This window comes from Hyperolius riggenbachi, chromosome 8 (assembly GCF_040937935.1).
Source record: "Hyperolius riggenbachi isolate aHypRig1 chromosome 8, aHypRig1.pri, whole genome shotgun sequence".
Taxonomy (NCBI): Eukaryota; Metazoa; Chordata; class Amphibia; order Anura; family Hyperoliidae; genus Hyperolius; species Hyperolius riggenbachi.
In genome coordinates, this window is record NC_090653.1 from 45,926,112 (window position 1) to 45,947,534 (window position 21,423).

Sequence of the window (21,423 nt, forward strand, 5' to 3'; positions counted from 1 at the left end):
CACCACCGGAGCAAGCCATCCACCACCTGCCTCCAAAGGATACAAACTGCACAAAATGCTTTCCATGAGAAAATTAATGCGCATGTAGCAGAACCCAATGGACGTTAAGGTAAGTGGCTGTTTTTAATATTAGGAGGTGGGTGCGGACGGCTCTCCCCAGCGCTGGCCACGCTTGGGGGGGGGGCAGCTGCGCCACCCAGCCTCCCACTCCGGGGTGCCGCTGTGGTTCCCAGGCAGCGAGAGAGCACTTTGCAGTATTGGTTTTTTGACCCTGCAAAGTTTGGCATGCGAAAGCAAATGCATATTTGCATGAGCATTGCCTCATGAATAGCCAATTAGGCCGGATTTGCAAAGCCAGACTTGCTAGGGTTAAACTTGGTGTTTGAGCACGCATACATTTTCTCATGGAAAGCCTACTTCTTCTTGCTTCAAGGTTGAGGCACGTACTCTATTAGATAGATAGATGCGGCGTATGCTACGACGCGGGTTGGCTAGTGTCTTTATAAAGAACTAGTAGACCTAAGTCTGTTATAAAAAGGGGCTCTAGGCAGGGGCGTAGCAATAGGGGGTGCAGAGGATGCGACCGCATCGGGGCCCTTGGGCCAGAGGGGCACCGAAGGGCCCTCCCTCAACTACAGTATTAGCTCTCTATTGGTCCTGTGCTCATAACAATCACTTCTATAGATACTTTGAATAATGGTAATCATTAACAAACTGTTCCCCATCCCCTTCTTGCACCTCCGACACTGTAGTTGCCATTGGCAGGTTTTGGTGGGCCGTATCAATTATTATGTATAGAGTGCTTAGGGGGCCCCATTGTAAAACTTGCATCGGGGCCCACAGCTCCTTAGCTACGCCACTGGCTCTAGGTCTGTGTCAGAATTCCCTCCCCTCCCCTAACCTGTGACCACCGCCACCGCCGCACATTCAGCACGCTCACACGACCGCTGCGCGCACGCATACGCCCGCCCACCCGGCCAGCACCCTGGTTCGTCCTGCTCCCTGGCCCAAGGGTGTCCATGCGGCACATGCGCAGTAGTGCAAAGCACGGACACACAGGGACGCAGAGACACAGGGGTTTTATTAGGTAGGATAAAAGCCATGTTGAGAATCCCCCATGAAGAGATGAACTAGCCCAAAACCTGTTGGCTCTGTCAGATTCCTACTACCTACTGTAAGTGACAGCAACATAGGAGGAAAGTCATTCATGGCTCATTTTACTCTGGAAGAAACATACTTCTTATTTGTATACATTTACATGTAGTTTAAATTTTAAAATTTCCGCGATAGTGGTCCTTGAAGTAATTTTAGGCCCTACGGTTCTTGAACCCAATAATACGACCTATGCTATTCTCAATCAATGTGTACAGACATTAGATGTAATCAATGGACAAAATACACAGAAGGGAAGAAGAAACAAGGAAGATGGGGAAAGAGAAGATTTCAGGAATGATGACTGTGTTGGATTTTTGTTATCATTATATATTGATATATAGTGCTGACATCTTCTGCAGCACTTTACATAGTCATGCCACTGACTGTCCTCAGATGAGCTCACAATCTAATCCTACCATAGTCATAGTCTAATTTCCTACCATATTATTATTATGTATTTATATAGCACTGACATCTTCTGCAGCACAGTACAGAGTACATAGTCATGTCACTGACTGTCCTCAGAGGAACTAACAATCTAATCCCTACCATAGGCATAGTCTTCTGTCATACCATACAATTATTATGTATTTATATAGCACTGACATCTTCTGCAGTACTTTACAGAGTACATAGTCATGTCACTGACGGTCCTCAAAGGAGCTCACAATATAATTTATTTATTTATTGTATTTATAAAGCGCCAACATATTACGCAGCGCTGATAATCCTACCATAGTCACAGTCTAATGTCCTATCATATTAATATAATGTATTTATGTAGTGCTGACATGACAACTTCCACAGCAGTTTACAGAGTACCCTACCATAGTCAAAGTTTAATGTCTTCCCAATGTTTAAAGCCATTTTAAGGGGGTACTTTTTGGGGGGTAAGTAGAAAATAAAACACAGTGCCCAGAAAAAAAACCAACACAAACATCTGGAGGACATACAAAACATCAACAATAGTAAACAGGGTGGGTACTGAACCTAAGCACTATGCCACTGTGCTGCCCTAGTAGACCACAACATAACAATGACTACCTGGAAAAGCACATCTGAATATAAAGAAAAAAAAACAAAAAAAAATAAATATGAATCTTAAAGAAAACCTGAACTGAAAATTAAAAGTCAAAATAAGCATACACAAGTCATACTTACCTTCCATGTAGTCTACGCCTCAGTGTCTTTCTCCCGTCCCGTGTCCTCTTTGTTCACTGTGATCAAGGGAATTTTCCGTCCTCCATTTTGAAAATGACCATTACCCATAACAGCTTTCTGGTAAGCACACAGTTAAACTGTAACATCGCCCACTTGAGCCATAGGGAAACATGGACACATCAGTTCTCCTCTCAGATGTAACTGACAGCAACTGATAAATAACTGACAGCAACTGATATATTTCAGTTCTAACAAAATGTTGTCAGAACTGGAAGGGATCATTGTCAGAAGAAAACGGTGAGCTTCTGAGAGGAACTGATGGCAAGGTAACTATGTAATGTTCATTTGAAGTTACCTCATGTGTTTATTTTAAATATTTTTACTCAGTACAGGTTCTCTTTAAAGGGGCAGTATGGCGAAAAATAGTAAAATGTAAAATATGTGCAAACATAAACAAATAAGAAGTACATTTTTTCCATAGTAAAATGAGCCATAAATTACTTTTCTCCTATGTTGCTGTCACTATGGGTAGTAGAAATCTGACAGAAGTGACAGGTTTTGGACTAGTCCATCTCGTCATAGTAGATTCTCAATGCAGAGAACCATGTACAACAGCCTCCTCCCATTCCATGTGTATCATCCATGTACAGCAGCCCCCTCCCATTCCATGTGCATCCTCCTCTTCCATGTGTATCATCAATGTACAGCAGCCCCTCCCTTTCCATGTGTATTGTCCATGTACAGCAGCCCCTCCCATTCCATGTGCATCCTCCTCTTCCATGTGTATCATCAATGTACAGCAGCCCCTCCCTTTCCATGTGCAGTCCTCTCTTCCATGTGTATCATCCATGTACAGCAGCCCCCTCCCATTCCATGTGCATCCTCCTCTTCCATGTGTATCATCAATGTACAGCAGCCCCTCCCTTTCCATGTGTATTATCCATGTACAGCAGCCCCTCCCATTCCATGTGCAGCCTCCTCTTCCATGTGTAACATCCATGTACAGCAGCCCCCTTCCATTCCATGTGCAGCCCCCTCTTCCATGTGTATCTTCCATGTACAGCAGCCCCTCCCATTCCATGTGCAGCCCCCTCTTCCATGTGTAACATCCATGTATAGCAGCCCCCTCCCATTCCATGTGCAGCCCCCTCTTCCATGTGTATCATCCATGTACAGCATCCCCTCCCATTCCATGTGCAGCACCCTCTTCCATGTGTATCATCCATGTACAGCAGCCCCTCCTCCCATTCCATGTGCAGCCCCCTCTTCCATGTGTAACATCCATGTACATTAGCCCCTCCCATTCCATGTGCAGCCCCCTCCTCCATGTGTATCATCCATGTATAGCAGCCCCCTCCCATTCCATGTGCAGCCCCCTCTTCCATGTGTATCATCCATGTACAGCAGCCCCTCCCATTCCATGTGCAGCCCCCTCCTCCATGTGTATCATCCATGCACAGCATCCCCTCCCATTCCATATGCAGCCCCCTCTTCCATGTGTATTATCCATGTACAGCAGCCCCTACCATTCCATGTGCAGCCCCCTCTTCCATGTGTATCATCCATGTACAGCAGCCCCTACCATTCCATGTGCAGCCCTCTCTTCCATGTGTATCATCTATGTACTGCAGCCCCCTCCCATTCCATGTGCAGCCCTCTCTTCCATGTGTGTAATCCATGTACTGCAGCCCCCCTCCCATTCCATGTGCAGCCCCCTCTTCCATGTGTATCATCCATGTACAGCAGCCCCCTCCCATTCCATGTGCCGCCTCCTCTTCCATGTGTATCATCCATGTACAGCAGCCCCTCCCATTCCATGTGCAGCCCCCTCTTCCATGTGCAGCCCCCTCTTCCATGTGTATCATCCATGTACAGCAGCCCCTCCCATTCCATGTGCAGCCCCCTCTTCCATGTGTATCATCCATGTACAGCAGCCCCTCCCATTCCATGTGCAGCCCCCTCTTCCATGTGTATCACCCATGTACAGCAGCCCCTCCCACTCCATGTGCAGCCCCCTCTTCCATGTGCAGCCCCCTCTTCCATGTGTATCATTCATGTACAGCAACCCCTACCATTCCATGTGCAGCCCTCTCTTCCAAGTGTATCATCTATGTACTGCAGCCCCCTCCCATTCCATGTGCAGCCCCCTCTTCCATGTGTATCATCCATGCACAGCAGCCCTCTCCCATTCCATGTGCAGCCCCCTCTTCCATGTGTATCATCCATGTACAGCAACCCCCTCCCATTCCATGTGCAGCCTCCTCTTCCATGTGCATCATCCATGTACAGCAGCCCCTCCCATTCCATGTGCAGCCCTCTCTTCCATGTGTATCATCCATGTACAGCAGCCCCCTCCCATTCCATGTGCAGCCCCCTCTTCCATGTGTATCATCCATGTGCTGCAGCCCCTTTCTATCATGAAGTACCCATGAGCATAAGTTTCCCCTTTTCATGTGTTGCTCCCCATTTTCAGCCTCCTCTTTTTTATATGTAGCAAGGCCTCTTTCATGTTCAGGTGCCCCCTTGAATCACAGCCGCCCAAGGCCTTTGTGGCCTTTCCAGAATTCCGGCCCTGGACTTCTGAAACCCTCAAATGCAACTTAGAAACTTTTCTCTTTAAGAGAACTGTATTATGTGATCTAGAATAATATAATTAAATTGTATCATGGAAGATAGAAAATGAAAAAAAAAACTGCTGAGTTAACATTCTGACAGTGAATCCTGCTTTACAGTCATGGGCGTAGCAATCACCCCTGCGACCCCCGCCATCGCAGGGGGGCCCCTCCTCCTTCCTCTCCCAAACCACAAGTGTGGCCCATTAGCAAAAAAACCTTCCTGTTCGCTCACAAAAACAGTGTGTAGACGTATGTGTCATTTTTTCCTGCTTCCAGGCGCTGCTTCACAGCAGAACACTCACTGCTGCCATTCGCCGGCTCCTGATCACGTGACCTGCATAAGGTTTGGGGACCAAGGGGGCCCCATGCTATCATTTTTGCAGGGGGGGGGGGGCTATTAAGTCTAGTTACGCCACTGTTTACAATATCTTTTATTTTCTACCAAATTATTTATCAGATGTTGATGAGTAGAAGCCGTATGGTCTGAGTTGGCTGCAGATAGTCTCTTGAGCCAATCACAGCAGTTGTGAAACAATAAGTAATCACCACCAAAATACGGTAGCCACTTACCTGGGAGAAGGGCAATCCAGAGCACAGCGACCGCGGAGAGAGACATCTCATTGATTTGAAACTAAAGTCGAGGAAAAATTAAAAAAAAACTAATTACAGGACATGAATATATAGTACTGTAGTATATAAATAAAAGTCACCCAAATAAACTATGGTCTGGCATGAGGGGTTTATCTTGACAACATATTTTCTTCTTTATTCTCCAGCCATAAAGTAATTCAGGACCTGTGTAGCTATTTAGTTTATGCATTATGTATGTGTTACGGCCAGAACCCGAAGCGTGGCCACTTCGCGTTCTGGCCGGTCAATGTGCGAACTGGCCGCTGCGCTGCGGCCAATGTGAGAAATGGAATGTTTCCCTGTTTAGATTAATGTGTTTTCTGGTCGTCTCTGCCCAAATGTAGCAAAACGTATTTAATTTAATGAAATGAAGCCGGCGGCTTCCGTTCTCTCTCCTCCCCCCTGCCTCCTCTCCTCCCCAATACTAGCAGCAGGGCGGGGATGGGGGGGGGAGACATGTGTCCCCCAGAGTTGTTAGTTGCGGCAGGCAGAGTGGGTGCTGGCAGAAGCAATGTCTGCAGCCTCCCCCCTCTGCTTCCCTGCAGCCACGAACGACTCTGGGGGGACACGCGTGTCAACGCAGCGCCCATAGGAGAGAGAGAGAGAGAGAGAGAGAGAGAGAGGCAGGGGGAGGAGAGATAGCAGAAGCCGGCAGGCTTCATCCGTTACATTGCCGCCGGCTTAATTTCATTAAATGAAGTAAGTTTTGCTACAATTTGGCCAGAGACGGCCAGAAAACTCATTAATCTTCACAGGGGAACATTCCATTTCTAACATTGGCCGCAGCGCAGCGGCCAGTTCGCACATTGGCCGGCCAGAACCCGAAGTGGCCACACTTCGGGTTCTGGCCGTAACATATGTATATGTTTTAGACAAAATTTATATATTTTCGGAAGCACAAAACAGTTTTGTCTAAAACATGTGATACGTCTGTAGATTACAGATTTTTGCTTATCTACAAAATGCTTTTACTTCATCTAGAAAGTAGAAAAACTACAAAAAAAGAGGTAATAAAAAATATTTAATTTGAACGCATTTATGAAAATGTATTTAGAGTACATGTTTACTGGTTTGGACTGAAATATACCGTTTTCAAGCAAGCTGGAATGGAACTAATGCGGAATGACTCTTATTGGCTCTTATTCAATTAACTTTTCTCCCCGGAGATTATTTACCTACAAAAAAGCTTTCAGCACCTAACAATTTTTTTTTTTAAAGTACAAAAACTTAGGTAAACAAAAAATCAAACTAATCTCGAATATTTTGTTGCATGCTTGGGGCTTAAAGCAAACCTGAAGTGAAAATAAACTTATGAGATAATGAATTGTATGTGTAGGGCAGCTAAGAAATAGAACATAAGTAGCAAATAAAATAGTCTCACATTGTTTTTCAATACAGGAAGAGTTAAAAAAAAAAAAAAACTTCAGTTATCTATGAAAAAGAGTTTGTCTGAGCCGTTCCACACACTGGGTTGAATACAGTCCTGTTTTCTGAAGCACTTAAAGTGTACCCGAGGTAACATGTGACATGATGAGATAAACATGTGTATGTATAGTACCAAATATATTAATAACCAGGCTGTTTTACTTGTTTTATTTTGCTGCCAGAAATAGTTATTTTTTAACCACTTGATGACCCAGCCTTTACCCCCCTTAAGGACCAGCGCTATTTTTTGTGATCTGTGCTGGGTGGGCTCTGCAGCCCCCAGCACAGATCAGCGGGCACGCAGAGCGATCAGATCGTCCCCCTTTTTTCCCCCCTATGGGGATGATGTGCAGGGGGGGTCTGATCGCTCCTCCTGGATGGCATGTTGTGGGGAGGGGCACCTCAAAGCCCCCCTCCGCGGCGAAATGCCCCCTCCCTCTCTTACCTGGCCCCCCTGGTGATCCGGGCTGCACAGGACGCTATCCGTCCTATGCAGCCAGTGACAGGCTGTCCCCTTTCACATGGCAGGGATCCCCGGCCGCTGATTGGCCGGGGATCGCTGATCTGCCTTACGGCGCTGCTGCGCAGCAGCGGGGTACAATGTAAACAAAGGAGACAAATGTCTCCTGCGTTTACATTTAGTCTGCGAGCCGCGATCAGCGGCTCGCAGGCTATTCACGGAGACCCGCTCCGTGATCTAAGATGGAAACGGCCGCTCGCGCGATCGGCCTTTCCTGATTAATTAGGGAGGCACCTAATTTGCCGCCGCACGGTATGAGTGTGCGGTCGGCAAGTGGTTAAGCATGGAAGTGGCAGCTTTTGTCATGTCAGTACCTTGTCAGGAATATTGTAAACATCACTGCAAATCACAGCCATAAAATTTTTCCTGGCAGAATACATTTTTCTACTTGTTTCTGAGAGCAGAGGGAGAGAGAAAGGGTCAATATAGTTCATGTATTTTCATTTAGGGACACTTAATAGACTGCAACTGAGCAGAGACAACAAAACACTCAATCTACTTTCTAAATGTTTAAATATAAAATAAAATCCTGGGATGTCTAAAAAAAAGGAATTTTTAGGAGTAGGAGGATAAATATAATTGTTTATCTCATCAGTTTATTTTCACCTCGGGTTCACTTTAAATAGCCAAGAAACAGTGAGAGACAGTTTGTGATAATGTTTTATTGCAAGAAAGTTCAATGGGTCATTACTGCTGCTTTGTTTTATAGCTTAAAATACGCAGGTCCATATGCAATTTCACTTTCTCTCCTGAGTTATCTCCTAGGAGATAATTTTCACATCCTCTTTAGAACAACTTTTAGAGCTTGCTCTTTTTGACTTTTAAGCGCTGGCGATTATCAAAATCGCCCTGAAAGCGCTTGTGCAATGATTCTCTATGAGAAAGTTCACATCTGAGCAGTTTGTTTGCGATCCGCCTCAGAGAAGCAGTGCCTGGGCCATTTTTGAGGCGATTCTAATGAAAGGTATAGGAAAATGTAAAATCCTCACAAAATCACTTTGTGCAGCAATTGTATGAGCTTTTTTTTTTTTGTGCGTGAGTGTTTATTCTGAGTATTTTCTTGCTTGCTGCTGGGTTAACCTCCTCGGTGGTAACCCTGAGTCAGGCTCGGAGAAAAAGAAAAAAAAATGCAAAACTGCAACTGTGACAGTATGATGCAATGTTATAAAAAAAAAAAAAAAAAAATATGAGATTTTTTTTTTTATACTAATGTTATTATTATTATTGGTTTAAAAACTGGCAACATATTCTGTAGCGCTGTACAAAGTAAGAAAACAAACATGGGGTACATAATGATACAGACAATGGTGTACACCAAATATGGACACTGGTACAAAATACGGAACTGGTGATTACAATGACAGATGTAACACGATGAATAAAATGTATAGCAGAGTACAAGCTATGAAATGAACAACAAATTCCAAAACACAAAAGGGTGAGAGAGCTCTGCCCTTGCGAGATTACAATCTAAAGGAAGGTGGAAAACAAGAGATAGGGAAGTATGCAGTATACATACAGGCAGTGTATGTTGAGGTTATCTAGTAACGAGTACAACTTGGCGAGAGGTCGAAGGGGGAATGATCTAAGTTAGAACATATGCTTTTTGGAAGAAGTGAGGTTACCGTTTAAAGATTTCAAAGGTTAGCGACTAGCGAGTGACAGTGTGGAAGGGCATTCCAAAGGAGGGGTGAAGCACGTGAGAAGTCTCGTGAATGCGAGGAGGTAATTATAGAGGAGAACAAAAGAAAGTCATGTGCAGATCTGAGACTGTGATTGGGTTGGTATCTGGAAACAAGTGAGGAGATGTATAGGGGAGAGAGGTCATGGCGAGCTTTGTAGGTTAGGGTTAGGGGTTTAAAATGGATCATCTTGTTAACTGGCAGCCAATGAAGAACTTGGCAGTGAGGAGCAGCAGAGGAAGAGCGAGAAGAGAGCTGAATGAGACGAGCAGCCGAGTTCACTGCAGATTCGAGTGGTGCCAGTCGGTCAGTTGGCAGTGCACAAAGCAATAAGTTCTATTAATTATATGTATTATATGTAATTAATAGCACATAATTAATTAATAATGTTCTTATTATATGTAATGTTATTTTAATTATCCATACTACACATACAATTCAATATATCAAGTTAATTGTTTGTTTGTTTGTTTGTTTTTGCTTTACATTTGCTTTAAAATGTATTTTACAGAAAAATAGAAGAAAAAAAAAAACATTTCCTGTGAGAAAACTCAGGAGAAAAGATGACAGAATAAGGGTCTTGAAGTAAAGGCTTTTCACACATAAAGGGGAGAAAACAACTGAGAAACTGTGAAGCATGAATATAAACTATGGTATGCATTCAATAAAATTCTGTATTTTCCCTGCTTACTGTATATAAAAATAACTTCAATAAAAAGTAGAGAAATAGAGATAACAGAGTTCAAAGACCAGAAATATACTTTTATACAGAAGTTTGATTTGGCACATCCAGCTTGCTTACTTTACTGTTTAGAACAATTAAATAAATACATAACAGGTTGTTTTCATGAACTGCAAGGGCATAGGATAGTAAAGGCACAACTTACTTGTAACTTTATTCAGTGTAGTTCAATGGGCAGCAAGGAAACGCTGTAAGAGACACGCATAAAGATATATTCATTGCTATACCATATGCTGAATTCTGTGAAATAGTTAGAAACATACTGGAAATCAGCCATCTGACAGGACAACACTATCTATGAAAAAGGTGATATTAATCAGCAGCATGGTAAATACTAACAGTTGAAATACACAAAACAGTCATTAAAATCATACACTTTAAAAAATATAAAAGGCTACGTTTAAAGGCTGGTTTCACAGTGGTCAGTTGCATAACACATGCATTATAATGAGTTGTAATGTGTGTGAACTGCAATGGAGACTGGACTTTTATGCAAAGCCTGCATGCAGCGACTAATGCTACGTACACACTTGCGATAACTATCGTTTGCAAAGAACGATAGTTACCAGACGAACGATATTGGAAAGATTGGAATGCAACGATGGGATGCAGCGATCATCATACACATTTTAACGATCGTTCTCGCAGAAAAGAACGATCAGAAGGATATGTTGCGTACATATTTATATACAATAAAAAAAAACACTGACATGGAATTACAATAGATACAAATATATGATTGTTAACTTGAAAACAAAGTTTAATTGAAATGAGCAATGTAACAATCTTTACGGCCGCGCTACAAAGGAAGTACTGAAGCTGGGAAGAATTCAACGCAGGCGCATTGGCCCTTGTAACGATCGTTCTCGCCCAATGTCTGTACACACTATAGTTTTGCAACGATTGTCGGTAGATATGATCCGTCAGGTTGGATATTTCCATCTTCCCGATGTCGTTCTTTTGTCGTTCGTGTTAATGATCGTTGGGTAAAGTTCTTTCCCCGATTGTCAGCGGAACGATCGTTAATGAGCTGTTTCAAACGACCATAGTCGCCAGTGTGTACGCAGCATTAGAATAACACGATCAGTTACAACCCAGAGATGTGAAGAGGCCCATAGCATTGTATGGGCAGTGAATTAACATGCAGAATTATTCTGCAATGCTGAGCCTAAAATACCTAAAATAATGGCGAATGTGATAGGATAAAAATATAAATGTATAAGTCATTCAATTACATGATTATACATATGTATATATATAATTATTATAATTATTATTATTATCGATGTATAAAGCGGCAACATATGTGGCGCTGTACATACTGTATATATATGTATGTATGTATGTATCGGTATATATATATATATATATATATATATATATATATATATATATATATATATATATATATATATATATATATATATATATATATATATAACTCTCGTTATAGTAAACTCTGATATAGTAACGTATGACTAATGCTGATATAGTAAACCTTATGATATAGTAAACTACTTGACTATATATATATATATATATATATATATATATATATATATATATATATATATATATATACAGGTAGTTCCTGACTTATGAACGACCCGCTGATACGAACGGTATGGATTCTGTGTTTCCATGGGAACAAGTTAAAAAAAATTCAAATTGGACTTGTAGTTTTTGAGAAAATTGATTTTAAATAATTCAAAGAAAATATGGCTTTTAAACTATATAAGCAATTACAGAGGGCAGAGGTGACACAGAGGGGGGCACAGAGGAGGTACAGGGGACAGAGATTGCACAGTGTTCTGACTTAAGAACACAATCAGGTTAAGAACAAACAAGTCCCTATCTCGTTCATTAACCGGTGACTACCTATATATATATATATATATATATATATATATATATATATATATATATATATACTGTATAAAGATAGCAAATCAGTAGCAATAATAATAAAAAATGTTTTTTATTACTATTATTCCCCAGTCTTTAAACCTTGTATTGGTATACTAGTACATAGTCAGCTCACAGCCTTTTGAAAATCTATAAATCTGCCTATGTATTAAATAAAATGATAAAGTTACTTGCCATACTTGCCAGTGCTTACATTTGATGAGCACGGCCTCAGAGCTGGAATCCAGGTCACAAAGCCGCCGGCACAGAGCATGTATATTGCAGTAAACGGGTGAGGAGAGCTGGTGGTTGTTTGGGCTACTGAGAGAATCCCCCATCGACTTGCTTCATGTAGTTGTTTATGGCTTTTTTATATGTGCAGTTCACCACTTCCTCCCTACCAAAGCACTAGTCTCTCCCTCTTAGGACGCACTTTGGTTTTCACAAAAAAAAAAAAAATTTAAAGCAGACTTGAGGACCCGCTGCCCACATTAGTGTCAAACACAAAATACATTTTGATAACTTTCTTTGATATTACCAATGGCAGTCATGTGTACTTCCCAGCTCATTCCTGCTAGCCCTGGGTATTCCAGTATTCAGGCGTATTTTAGTGGTGGGGGGGGGGGGGTCCTCCTTCCCCCACAGATGATAATCAATAAGAATACACTCCATATTCAACTGGAGGATTACATGTAATATGAAGACAACCAGTGGTTCTATTCCTACGACATGGTAAGTATGTGATCATTCCACATGACATCTGTACCTGAAAGTAATTTAATTCCTTATTGCTTAATATGTGTGAAAGTATTTTAGTAAGTTACACTTGACCAAAACGTGGAACTTCATAGGAGTCCCTTAGGTAGAACATACCAAATACAGAAACTTTAAACTATCCCTGAACAACTGGAAAATCTATTAACCACTTAAAGGAGTTATTAGGCGATTTTTACCAAAATCTGCTTCACTCACCTGGGGCTTTCTCCAGCCCCTTTCAGCCGACTGTTCCACGCTGTCACCTCCGCTCTCTGCCGCTGCCCTGCTCAGAGGAAAACCTCGAGGTCGCACTTACTCCACCTGCGTCAAGCACTGGTTCTTCTTTTTCTTCACATGGTTCTTCTTCTTCCCCTGGCTCTTCCTCTTTACCTGGTTCTTCTTCTTCTTTTTCTTCACCTGGTTCTTCTTCTTCTTCACCTGGTTATTCGTCTTCTTCACCTGGTTATTCTTATTCTTATTCTTCTTCTTCACCACCATCTTTTTTTTTGTATGTGTTTATATTCTTCCTCTTGTACCCAACTTAATGTTTTTTTCCCTTACAGAACTCAACTGTTGTAAAAATGTTTATTCAACAGCATAGCTAATGGCCCGTAACTAGCATTGGTACGCTCTCAGCTTCAGCTTGGGAGGCTGAGGGGGAGGGAGCTGCCCGTCACATGCTGAGAAACTGTGACTAATCCCAGGCTGGAGTGCAGAAACTTGTAGTATACTGTAACATGAATATATATATATATATATATATATATATATATATATATATATATATATATATATATATATATATATATATATATATATATATATATACACATATACACACACACATGCATACACACATACATACACACATATGTATATATCTATATGTATATTTACAAATAAATCACTTTCTGGTTAGCGGCCATGTTTTTTGTTTGTAAACACTGCCCAAAACTGGTGATTAAAAGCCAGGATCGCGGCGGGAAGTGGCGGAAACGGCACAGAGGGACCCACAAGACCACAGTGACTCGATTTGTATGTTTTTTATTGTACAAATCGGACAGTACAGATTCTCTTTAAGCAACAGCTTTTACGCATATACACGTGTCTGCAATGAACTGTGACATAAGCTATGCAGTACACGTGGCCAAGCAAAATATTGCATAGGAGAAACATTTAAGTGAACAACTACTGAACTGCATGAGTGCCTTTGATGAACTGTGCTAGCAGGCCACTTTCAAATAAGTCCCTTGTGAAAGCCAAGGAACAAAAAGCTAATTCGCCAAGCTTTTATATTGCCCTCCAGTGATGCTCGAATGTACCCAAATTCGATTCGAGTACATTCGAATTCGGGTCTGGGTCAAATTCGGGTTCGGCCATGATCACGACCAGTAGAATTCGATTCAAATTCGAGTCGTGATCGGTAATTGAATTTGGGTAATAGTCGTGATCACGAATTCGGATGGCCTTAAAGCTATTTTTTTTTTTTTTTTAAGGGAAACCACAATTAAATAGGTGTAATTTAAAAAACAAAAATGATGGAAAACTTTTTTCTGCATTTCTTGTTTATTCTTCTTCACCGTCTTCACCTTCTTCTTTTTCTTCTCTCCATCTTTTTCTTCACTGTCTTCTTTTTCGGTTTTACGATCTTCTTTCTCATCACCATCATCTTCTTCTTCACTGGCACCTGGTTCTTCTTGTTCTTCTTCACCTGGTTCTTCTTCTTCTTCTTCTGGTTCATCCTCACTTGGTTTTTCATCTTCTTCGCCTGGTTCTTCTTCATCTTCTTCTTCTTCTTCATCATCATCTGGTTCTTCTTCTTCATCATCTGGTTCTTCTTCATCATCATCTGGTTTTTCTTTACCTGGTTCTTCTTCTTCTTCACCTGGTTCTTCTTCTTCTTCACCTGGTTCTTTTTCTTCTTCTACTTCTTCACCTGGTTCTTCTTTTTCTTCTTCTTCACCTGGTTCTTTTTCTTCTTTTTCTTCACCTGGTTCTTCTTCTTCACCTGGTTCTTCTTCTTCCCCTGGTTCTTCTTCTTCTTCACCACCTGGTTCTTCTTTTTCTTCACCTGGTTCTTCTTCTTCTTCACCTGGTTCTTCTTCTTCTTCTTCCCCTGGTTCTTCTTCTTCTTCCCCTGGTTCTTCTTCTTCACCTGGTTATTCTTTTTTTTATTCTTCTTCTTCACCACCATCTTTTTTTTTCTTTTTTTTTGTGTTCATATTCTTCCTCTTGTACCCAACTTAATGTTTTTTTCCCTTAAAGAACTCAATTGTTGTAAATTTTTTTCTTCAACAGCATAGCTAAATTTGTAGCGTAATAGCTAGTGGCGCATGGCAGCAGCGCATAATTCTGCGGACCCTGGCGGCGGGAACACAAACAGCAGGAGGTTCCGGACAGCAGTCGTGAAGCCCACATTGGCATCAATTCACCAGAGATTACCAACCTATTTATCTCTTGGGAGGTAATTTACCTCCTGTGATATCTCCAAATAGCAATTCTCCAGAAGTATAGGGGAAAATATCGACAGAGAGAAATGTAAGAGATAAATGTGAGATAAGTATGAGATAGTGATAGTTAGTAGTTAGTTTTTCTCCAAATCAAAATTCACCAGGGAAGAAAGGGGGTGTGGCCATTCGTTATTTTTTCATTTCTTTATCCCCTGAATGAACCTGGAGATATCGTGGTTTTCACACAGCAGCTGCTGCTGTGGAAGATGGAGCCTTTTGAGCTTACTCTGTTAGGCCTGGTGCACACCAAAAACCGCTAGCAGATCCGCAAAATGCTAGCAGATTTTGAAACGCTTTTTCTTATTTTTCTGTAGCGTTTCAGCTAGCATTTTGCGGTTTTTGTGAAGCGTTTTTGGTGTAGTAGATTTCATGTATTGTTACAGTAAAGCTGTTACTGAACAGCTACTGTAACAAAAACCGCCTGGCAAACCGCTCTGAAGTGCCGTTTTTCAGAGCGGTTTGCGTTTTTCCTATACTTAACATTGAGGCAGAAACGCCTCCGCAATCCAAAATCTGCAGCAGCCCGGGAGTATGCGTTTCTGCAAAACGCCTCCCGCTCTGGTGTGCACCAGCCCATTGAAATACATTACCCAAGCGTATCGGCAGCCGCAAGCGGATCGCAAAACGCAGCCGAACCGCTTTGGTGTGCACTAGGCCTTAGAGCTTGCTTCTATTATGAGGAGACGAAGGCGCAGGAGGAGGGTCTGTTTAATCGCCCCTCGTATTTTTTGTGAGAGAACAGTTCTTGATAATTTTACTGAGACAGAGGTGGTGAAGAAGTTCAGACTCACTCGTGATATGATTTATGATATCATCCGGCAGTAAAAGGCGGGAATACTCTGGTCAGGTAGTGGTAAAACTCCGCCTCCTACCCACAACGCTTCACTTTAAAGCTTACAGAGAGGAAAAGTATCCCATGTAAATCATTAACCACTTCTGTACTACGCTATTTTGTGCTGGTCTGTGCTGCGTGGGCTCTCCAGCCCACAGCACAGATCAGGTTGCAGCCAGGCCGATCAGACTTCCACCCTTTTTTCCCCACTAGGGGGATGTCCTGCTGGGGGGGTCTGATCGCCGCCGGCTGCTTGCGCTTGCGGGGGGGGGGCTCTTCAAAGCCCCCCTCCGCAGCGCTTCCTGGCCTCCTTCCCCTTCCCTCCCTCTCCCTCCCCCTGTGAGCGGCGCAGGACGGATTTCCGTCCTGCGCCTGATGGGATATGCTTTAGCCTATCAGATGCCGGCGATTCCCGGCCAATCAGAGGCCAGGGATCGCCGATCTCCTCTACGGCGCTGCTGCACAGCAGCGCCGTATACATGTAAACACCGGGGAAGATCTTCCCCGTGTGTTTACATTTACCCTGCGAGCCGCCGATCGGCTCGCAGGGTGTTCACGGAGAAACCCTCCGTGAACTGACATGAACGGCCTCCATGGAATACACTTCAGGATTCAGTGGCGTACATATACGCACCGAGAATCCGGAAGTGGTTAATACCGATTACCTAACTCTCTGCTTTCTCACACTTTCCTCATGCATATCTCTCCATTATCCCCTGCTATCGAACACTTTTCTCTCTGTCCTCTCACACTGGTGAATTGACTCCAGAGTGTTAAAATACCTCATGAGATAAACTACCTACCTTTTTTCTCTTAGTAAATCCTCTCTGGTGAATTGACACCATTGTGTCCAATACACAACTGGGACAGCACAGTTTTCAACCCAGACATCTCAGAATTTTTTTTATTTTTTACAAAAAAATGTAGCTATTGTAGTGGCGTAATAGCTAGTGGCGCATGGCAGCAGCGCATAATTCTGTGGACCCTGGCGGTGGGAACACAGACAGCAGGAGGTTAAATACAGCAACAGCAGGAGGAGGAGGAGTGACGTGTGGCAACAGGCAATGTAACGGGCCATGGTACCTAGCGTTGGTACCACGGCTGTAAATAAACACCAACAGCAGGAGGTTCCGGACAGCAGTCGCAAAGCCCACATTGTGTCCAATACACAACTGGGACAGCACAGTTTTCAACCCAGACACCTCAGAATTTTTTTTTTTACAAAAAATTGTAGCTATTGTAGTGGCGTAATAGCTAGTGGCGCATGGCAGCAGCGCATAATTCTGTGGACCCTGGCGGTAAAAACACAGACAGCAGGAGGTTAAATACAGCAGAAGGAGGAGGAGGAGTGACGTGTGGCAGCAGGCAGTGTAACGGGCCATGGTACCTAGCGTTGGTACCACAGCTGTGATAATAAACACCAACAGCAGGAGGTTCCGGACAGCAGTGGTGAAGCCCACATTGTGTCCAATACACAACTGGGACAGCACAGTTTTCAACCCAGACACCTCAGAATTTTATTTTTTTTTACAAAAAAAAATGTAGCTATTGTAGTGGCGTAATAGCTAGTGGCGCATGGCAGCAGCGCATAATTCTGTGGACCCTGGCGGTGGGAACACAGACAGCAGGGGGTTAAATACAGCAGCAGGAGGAGGAGTGACATGTGGCAGCAGGCAATGTAACGGGCCATGGTACCTAGCGTTGGTAGCACGGCTGTAAATAAACTCCAACAGCAGGAGGTTCCGGACAGCAGTCGTGAAGCCCACATTGTGTCCAATACACAACTAGGACAGCACAGTTTTCAACCCAGACACCTCAGGTTTTTTTTTTTTTTTTTTTTTTTTTTACACAAGAACAGAAATAGTAGCTATTTTGAGGGTGTGTTAAATAGCTAGCGGCAGCAGCGCATAATGGAGTGGACCCTGGTGGTGGTGGGAACACAGACAGGAGGTTTAATGCAGCAGCAGAAAGACATACATGGCAGCAGGCAGCCTAGGCCATGGCACCTAGTGGTGGTACCACAGCACCTAAAGAAATACCAGGCCAAATTTGCAGGAGACTGAAGGTTGATGTTCAGAAAAAATAATTCCCAGGCACCTCATGCCCTCCTGTTGCTGACAACAGGTGCCTGGAACATGCCTTCAATCCAGGCCTGGTTGATTTTCAAAAATGTGAGTCTGTCCACGGACACTGTGGACAGACGAGAGTGCTTCTCCGTGACCACGCCACTGGCCTCACTGAAGCACCTCTCTGACAGCACGCTGGAAGGGGGGCAAGACAGGACTTCCAGGGCGTATTGCGCCAGCTCACTCCACATCTGCAAGCACTCGACCTAGTACTCCAAGGGGTCCAGAGGCTCCTCGCCGGTGTCAAACCCGCTGAAGGACCCCATGTAGTCGTCCACCATCCGGGTCAGGCGCTGGCTGTGACTTTGAGAGGAGGATGCTGCTGCACGCACCTCCTCTCTCGGCTACTCTACCGTCATGTAGAGTGCCTTTGTCAAGGACAGCAGGTCTCCTGGGCGCCTGATGCTGCTGCTGGCTGCAGACACCGGCTGCTATGCTGGCTGGACAGGGACAGAGGGGGTGGAAGGCTGGGGGAAGGCTTCCTCCAATCGCAGAACAAGGGTCTCCTGCAACTCCCTTGTTTGCTGCTCACGGTCTCCAGCAAGCAGGAACTGAGCCACCTTCCCCCTCAGCCGTGGGTCCAGGATCATGCTGATGCAGGCGTCCTCCCGAGCTTGCATCTGCTTAACCCTGGGGTCTGTGCGCAGGCACCGCAGCATGTGCCCTGCCATGGTGAACAGGGCGGTCCGTCCAGCAGAGACATCAGGGTCAGTGGCCTCAAGTTCGCTGTCCTCCTCCTCTGGCCCCTGAGCCTCTTCCTCCTCTCTGTACCCTCTCACCACTTCTGCTGCACTCCACTGCTCCCCCTCAACAGCAACATCTAGCACCTCCAACTCCTCCTCCTCCAACAACTCAAATTCCTGCGCAGAAGTGGACTGTGCAGGCGGCTGCTGTTACAGTTGGTTCAGGGCCTTCTCTCCCACATCCATCAAATCACAAAGTGCCCTGTCCAGCAGACAAACAAAGGGCACCCACTGGCAGAGGGATGCCTGTTCCTCGCTCACCAGGTTGGTTTCCTGCAGGAAGGGAGCCAACACCAAGCAGACCTGCTGCATTTGCCCCCACTGTGCGTTGGAGACGAGCTGGAGTTTGGTGGTGCCGGCGACAGTGACCTCAACGATGTATCGTTGGATAGCCCTCCTCTGCTCAACCAGCCGCTCCAACATCGCTAGGGTGGAATTCCAGCGAGTTGGCACATCAATGCCTAGCCGGTGTCGTGGCAGGCCCTTGCGCTGCTGAATGTCGGCCAGGTTTGCTGCGGCAGCGGCTGAGTGCCAGAAACAACAAATAATTTTCCGAGCCGCTTCAATTAGATTGTCCATCCCCTGGTAGGTGCGCAGGAACTTCTGCACCACCAGGTTCAGGACGTGGGCCAAACAGGGAACATGGGTCACGTGTCCCCTGCTGATGGCAGCCAGCAGGTTTGCTGCATTGTCGGACACCACCAATCCGACTCTGAGGCCTCTGGGGGTCAGCAACGTCTTCTCCTGCTCCCTCAGGTAGTGGAGCACGTTGGCTGCCGTCAAACTGTTCTTCCCCAGGCTTCTCATCTCCAGCAGCGCTTGGCAGTGGCGGGCCTTCACGCTGCTGTTGATGCGGGGTCGCTTGGCGGCGGGAGCTGCTGCTTCTCCCGACCCCGCGTGGTGGCACCACATAGTGGACAACTGGTGCCATTGCTGTTGCTGATGCGCCTGAAGATGGACCTGCTGCTTCCTCACTGCCGCATTCCACCAGGCTGACCCAGTGAGCCGTGAAGGACAGGTAGCGGTCTGTCCCAAAACAGCTGCTCCAGGAGTCCATGGTAATGTGGATCTGCTCACTCTCAGTGTGATCGAGCGAGCGGCCCTTGTTTGCCATAGCAAACCGGTGCAGTGCTGGGATCGCTATGTGGGAGAAGTAGTGGCGGCTGGGGATTAGCCACTCCAGGATCTCATACTGCAGGAGCATTCTCATGTCACTCCCCTCCTACACAAAGGAGTATGGCAGGAGCTGGGAGCACATGGCCCGGGCAAGCAACCCGTTCAGAACCCTGATGCACCTGTTGGTGGGAGGTATAACCTTGGTCACACTGGGAAAGGACTCGCTGAGCAGGGTTTGGCGGCGTCTGCCTGCACAGGAGTATGAGGAGGCCACTGTGGAGGGAGCAGATGAGGCCAGTGAGGACTGGCTGCCCGGGGGGGGGGGGGGGGGGAGGAGTGGCTTTCTGTGCTCCTGCTGCTGATGCTGGATGAGCAGGAGGGTGGGATGCTGCTGCTGAAGGCTGTGCAGTGGCTGTCTGGCTCTGACCACTGCCTGCGTCATTGTCCTTCAGCTTCAGAAACTCACTGTAGTCCTCAAAATGTTTGGTCTCCAAGTGGGTCTGCAGGCACGAGGTACCCAACTTGTTGAGATCGCAACCTCTGCTCAGGCTGGCACCGCAACTGTGGCAAATGGCACGGGTCTTGTCATCAGCGCACACAGTGAAGTACCACCAGACTGGGGATTTCAACTTGCCCTTCCCGCTTGAGGGCTGAGGAGCTTTTTTGCCTTTGGAGGGCTGTTTTTTTTTTTTTGGGAGGAGCTTTGGTGCGGGTGGTGGTGGTAGCGGCTGAAGCAGAAGGCTGTGGCTCCTGCCTTCCACGCCCTGTGCTGGCCGCCATGCTGCTCCCCTGCCTCTGTGCCAGAGACGCCTCCTCCTTCGATGACGAGCTGCCTTCAACCAACTGTGCTGGTGGTGGCACATAGGGAATAGGGACGATCCAGCACCTCATCATCAGCATCCACGAACTTCTCCTCTGAGCCCTCAACCAACTCCTCTGTCCCAATATCCCCTGCATCAGGCTTCTCCTCCTCCTGAAATTCCAGTTGTTGTGCGCCGCCAACAACAAACTCCTCCACCTCCTCCTCCTCCTTGCATTTCCCCAACATCTCCTCAAACTGTTCCACAACATCCCTCAAAATGCTCTCGGTCTCTGGGGTGAAGAGCGAGGTCAGTGAGGGCAGGCTGGTCGCTGGGGTCGACGTGACCTCAAGCTGTGGTGGAGGGCGGCTGCTGCTGCGACCGGAGTGCTGGTGGTGGCTCTGGTCTCGCTGGCGCTGGAGGTCTGGCTGGAAATGGTGGCTTGCTGCTCTGCCATCATTTCCACCACAGCCTGGGCTTGACTCTTCGCAATGGGCCCGGGAAGACGACCCACGGCAAAGATGGACACAACACGCTGCTGCTGCGCCACTGCTCCCTTCTCCATAACTCTGCGGTCAGTGGCTGGCGGCCGACCAGTCACAGACCTGCTGGTGCTGCCAGTGGCTGCAGCAATGGCGCTGCCTCTCCTGCTGGTGCCTCTACCTCTGCCAGTCATTGTACAATATACAAATACAACAACAAAAA

General features: G+C 45.4%; 1 protein-coding gene across 4 annotated transcripts in view; it reads right to left on the minus strand.

The window, feature by feature from the left end:
- Nucleotides 1-21,423, minus strand: part of LOC137528788 (M1-specific T cell receptor alpha chain-like) — a 98,393-nt gene that overhangs the window by 40,488 nt on the left and 36,482 nt on the right. For 2 of the 4 annotated variants that reach the window (XM_068250370.1, XM_068250369.1), the window contains exons 2-3: nt 10,076-10,118; nt 5,502-5,562 (exon numbers count right to left, since the gene is read on the minus strand). In XM_068250370.1, coding sequence (XP_068106471.1) covers nt 5,502-5,547 — 46 coding nt within the window. In that variant the 5' untranslated portion in view covers nt 5,548-5,562; nt 10,076-10,118. Of the gene's footprint in view, nt 1-5,501; nt 5,563-10,075; nt 10,119-12,035; nt 12,165-21,423 lie in introns of those variants that run through there. The other 2 variants (XM_068250368.1, XM_068250371.1) reach the window with 2 other exon arrangements.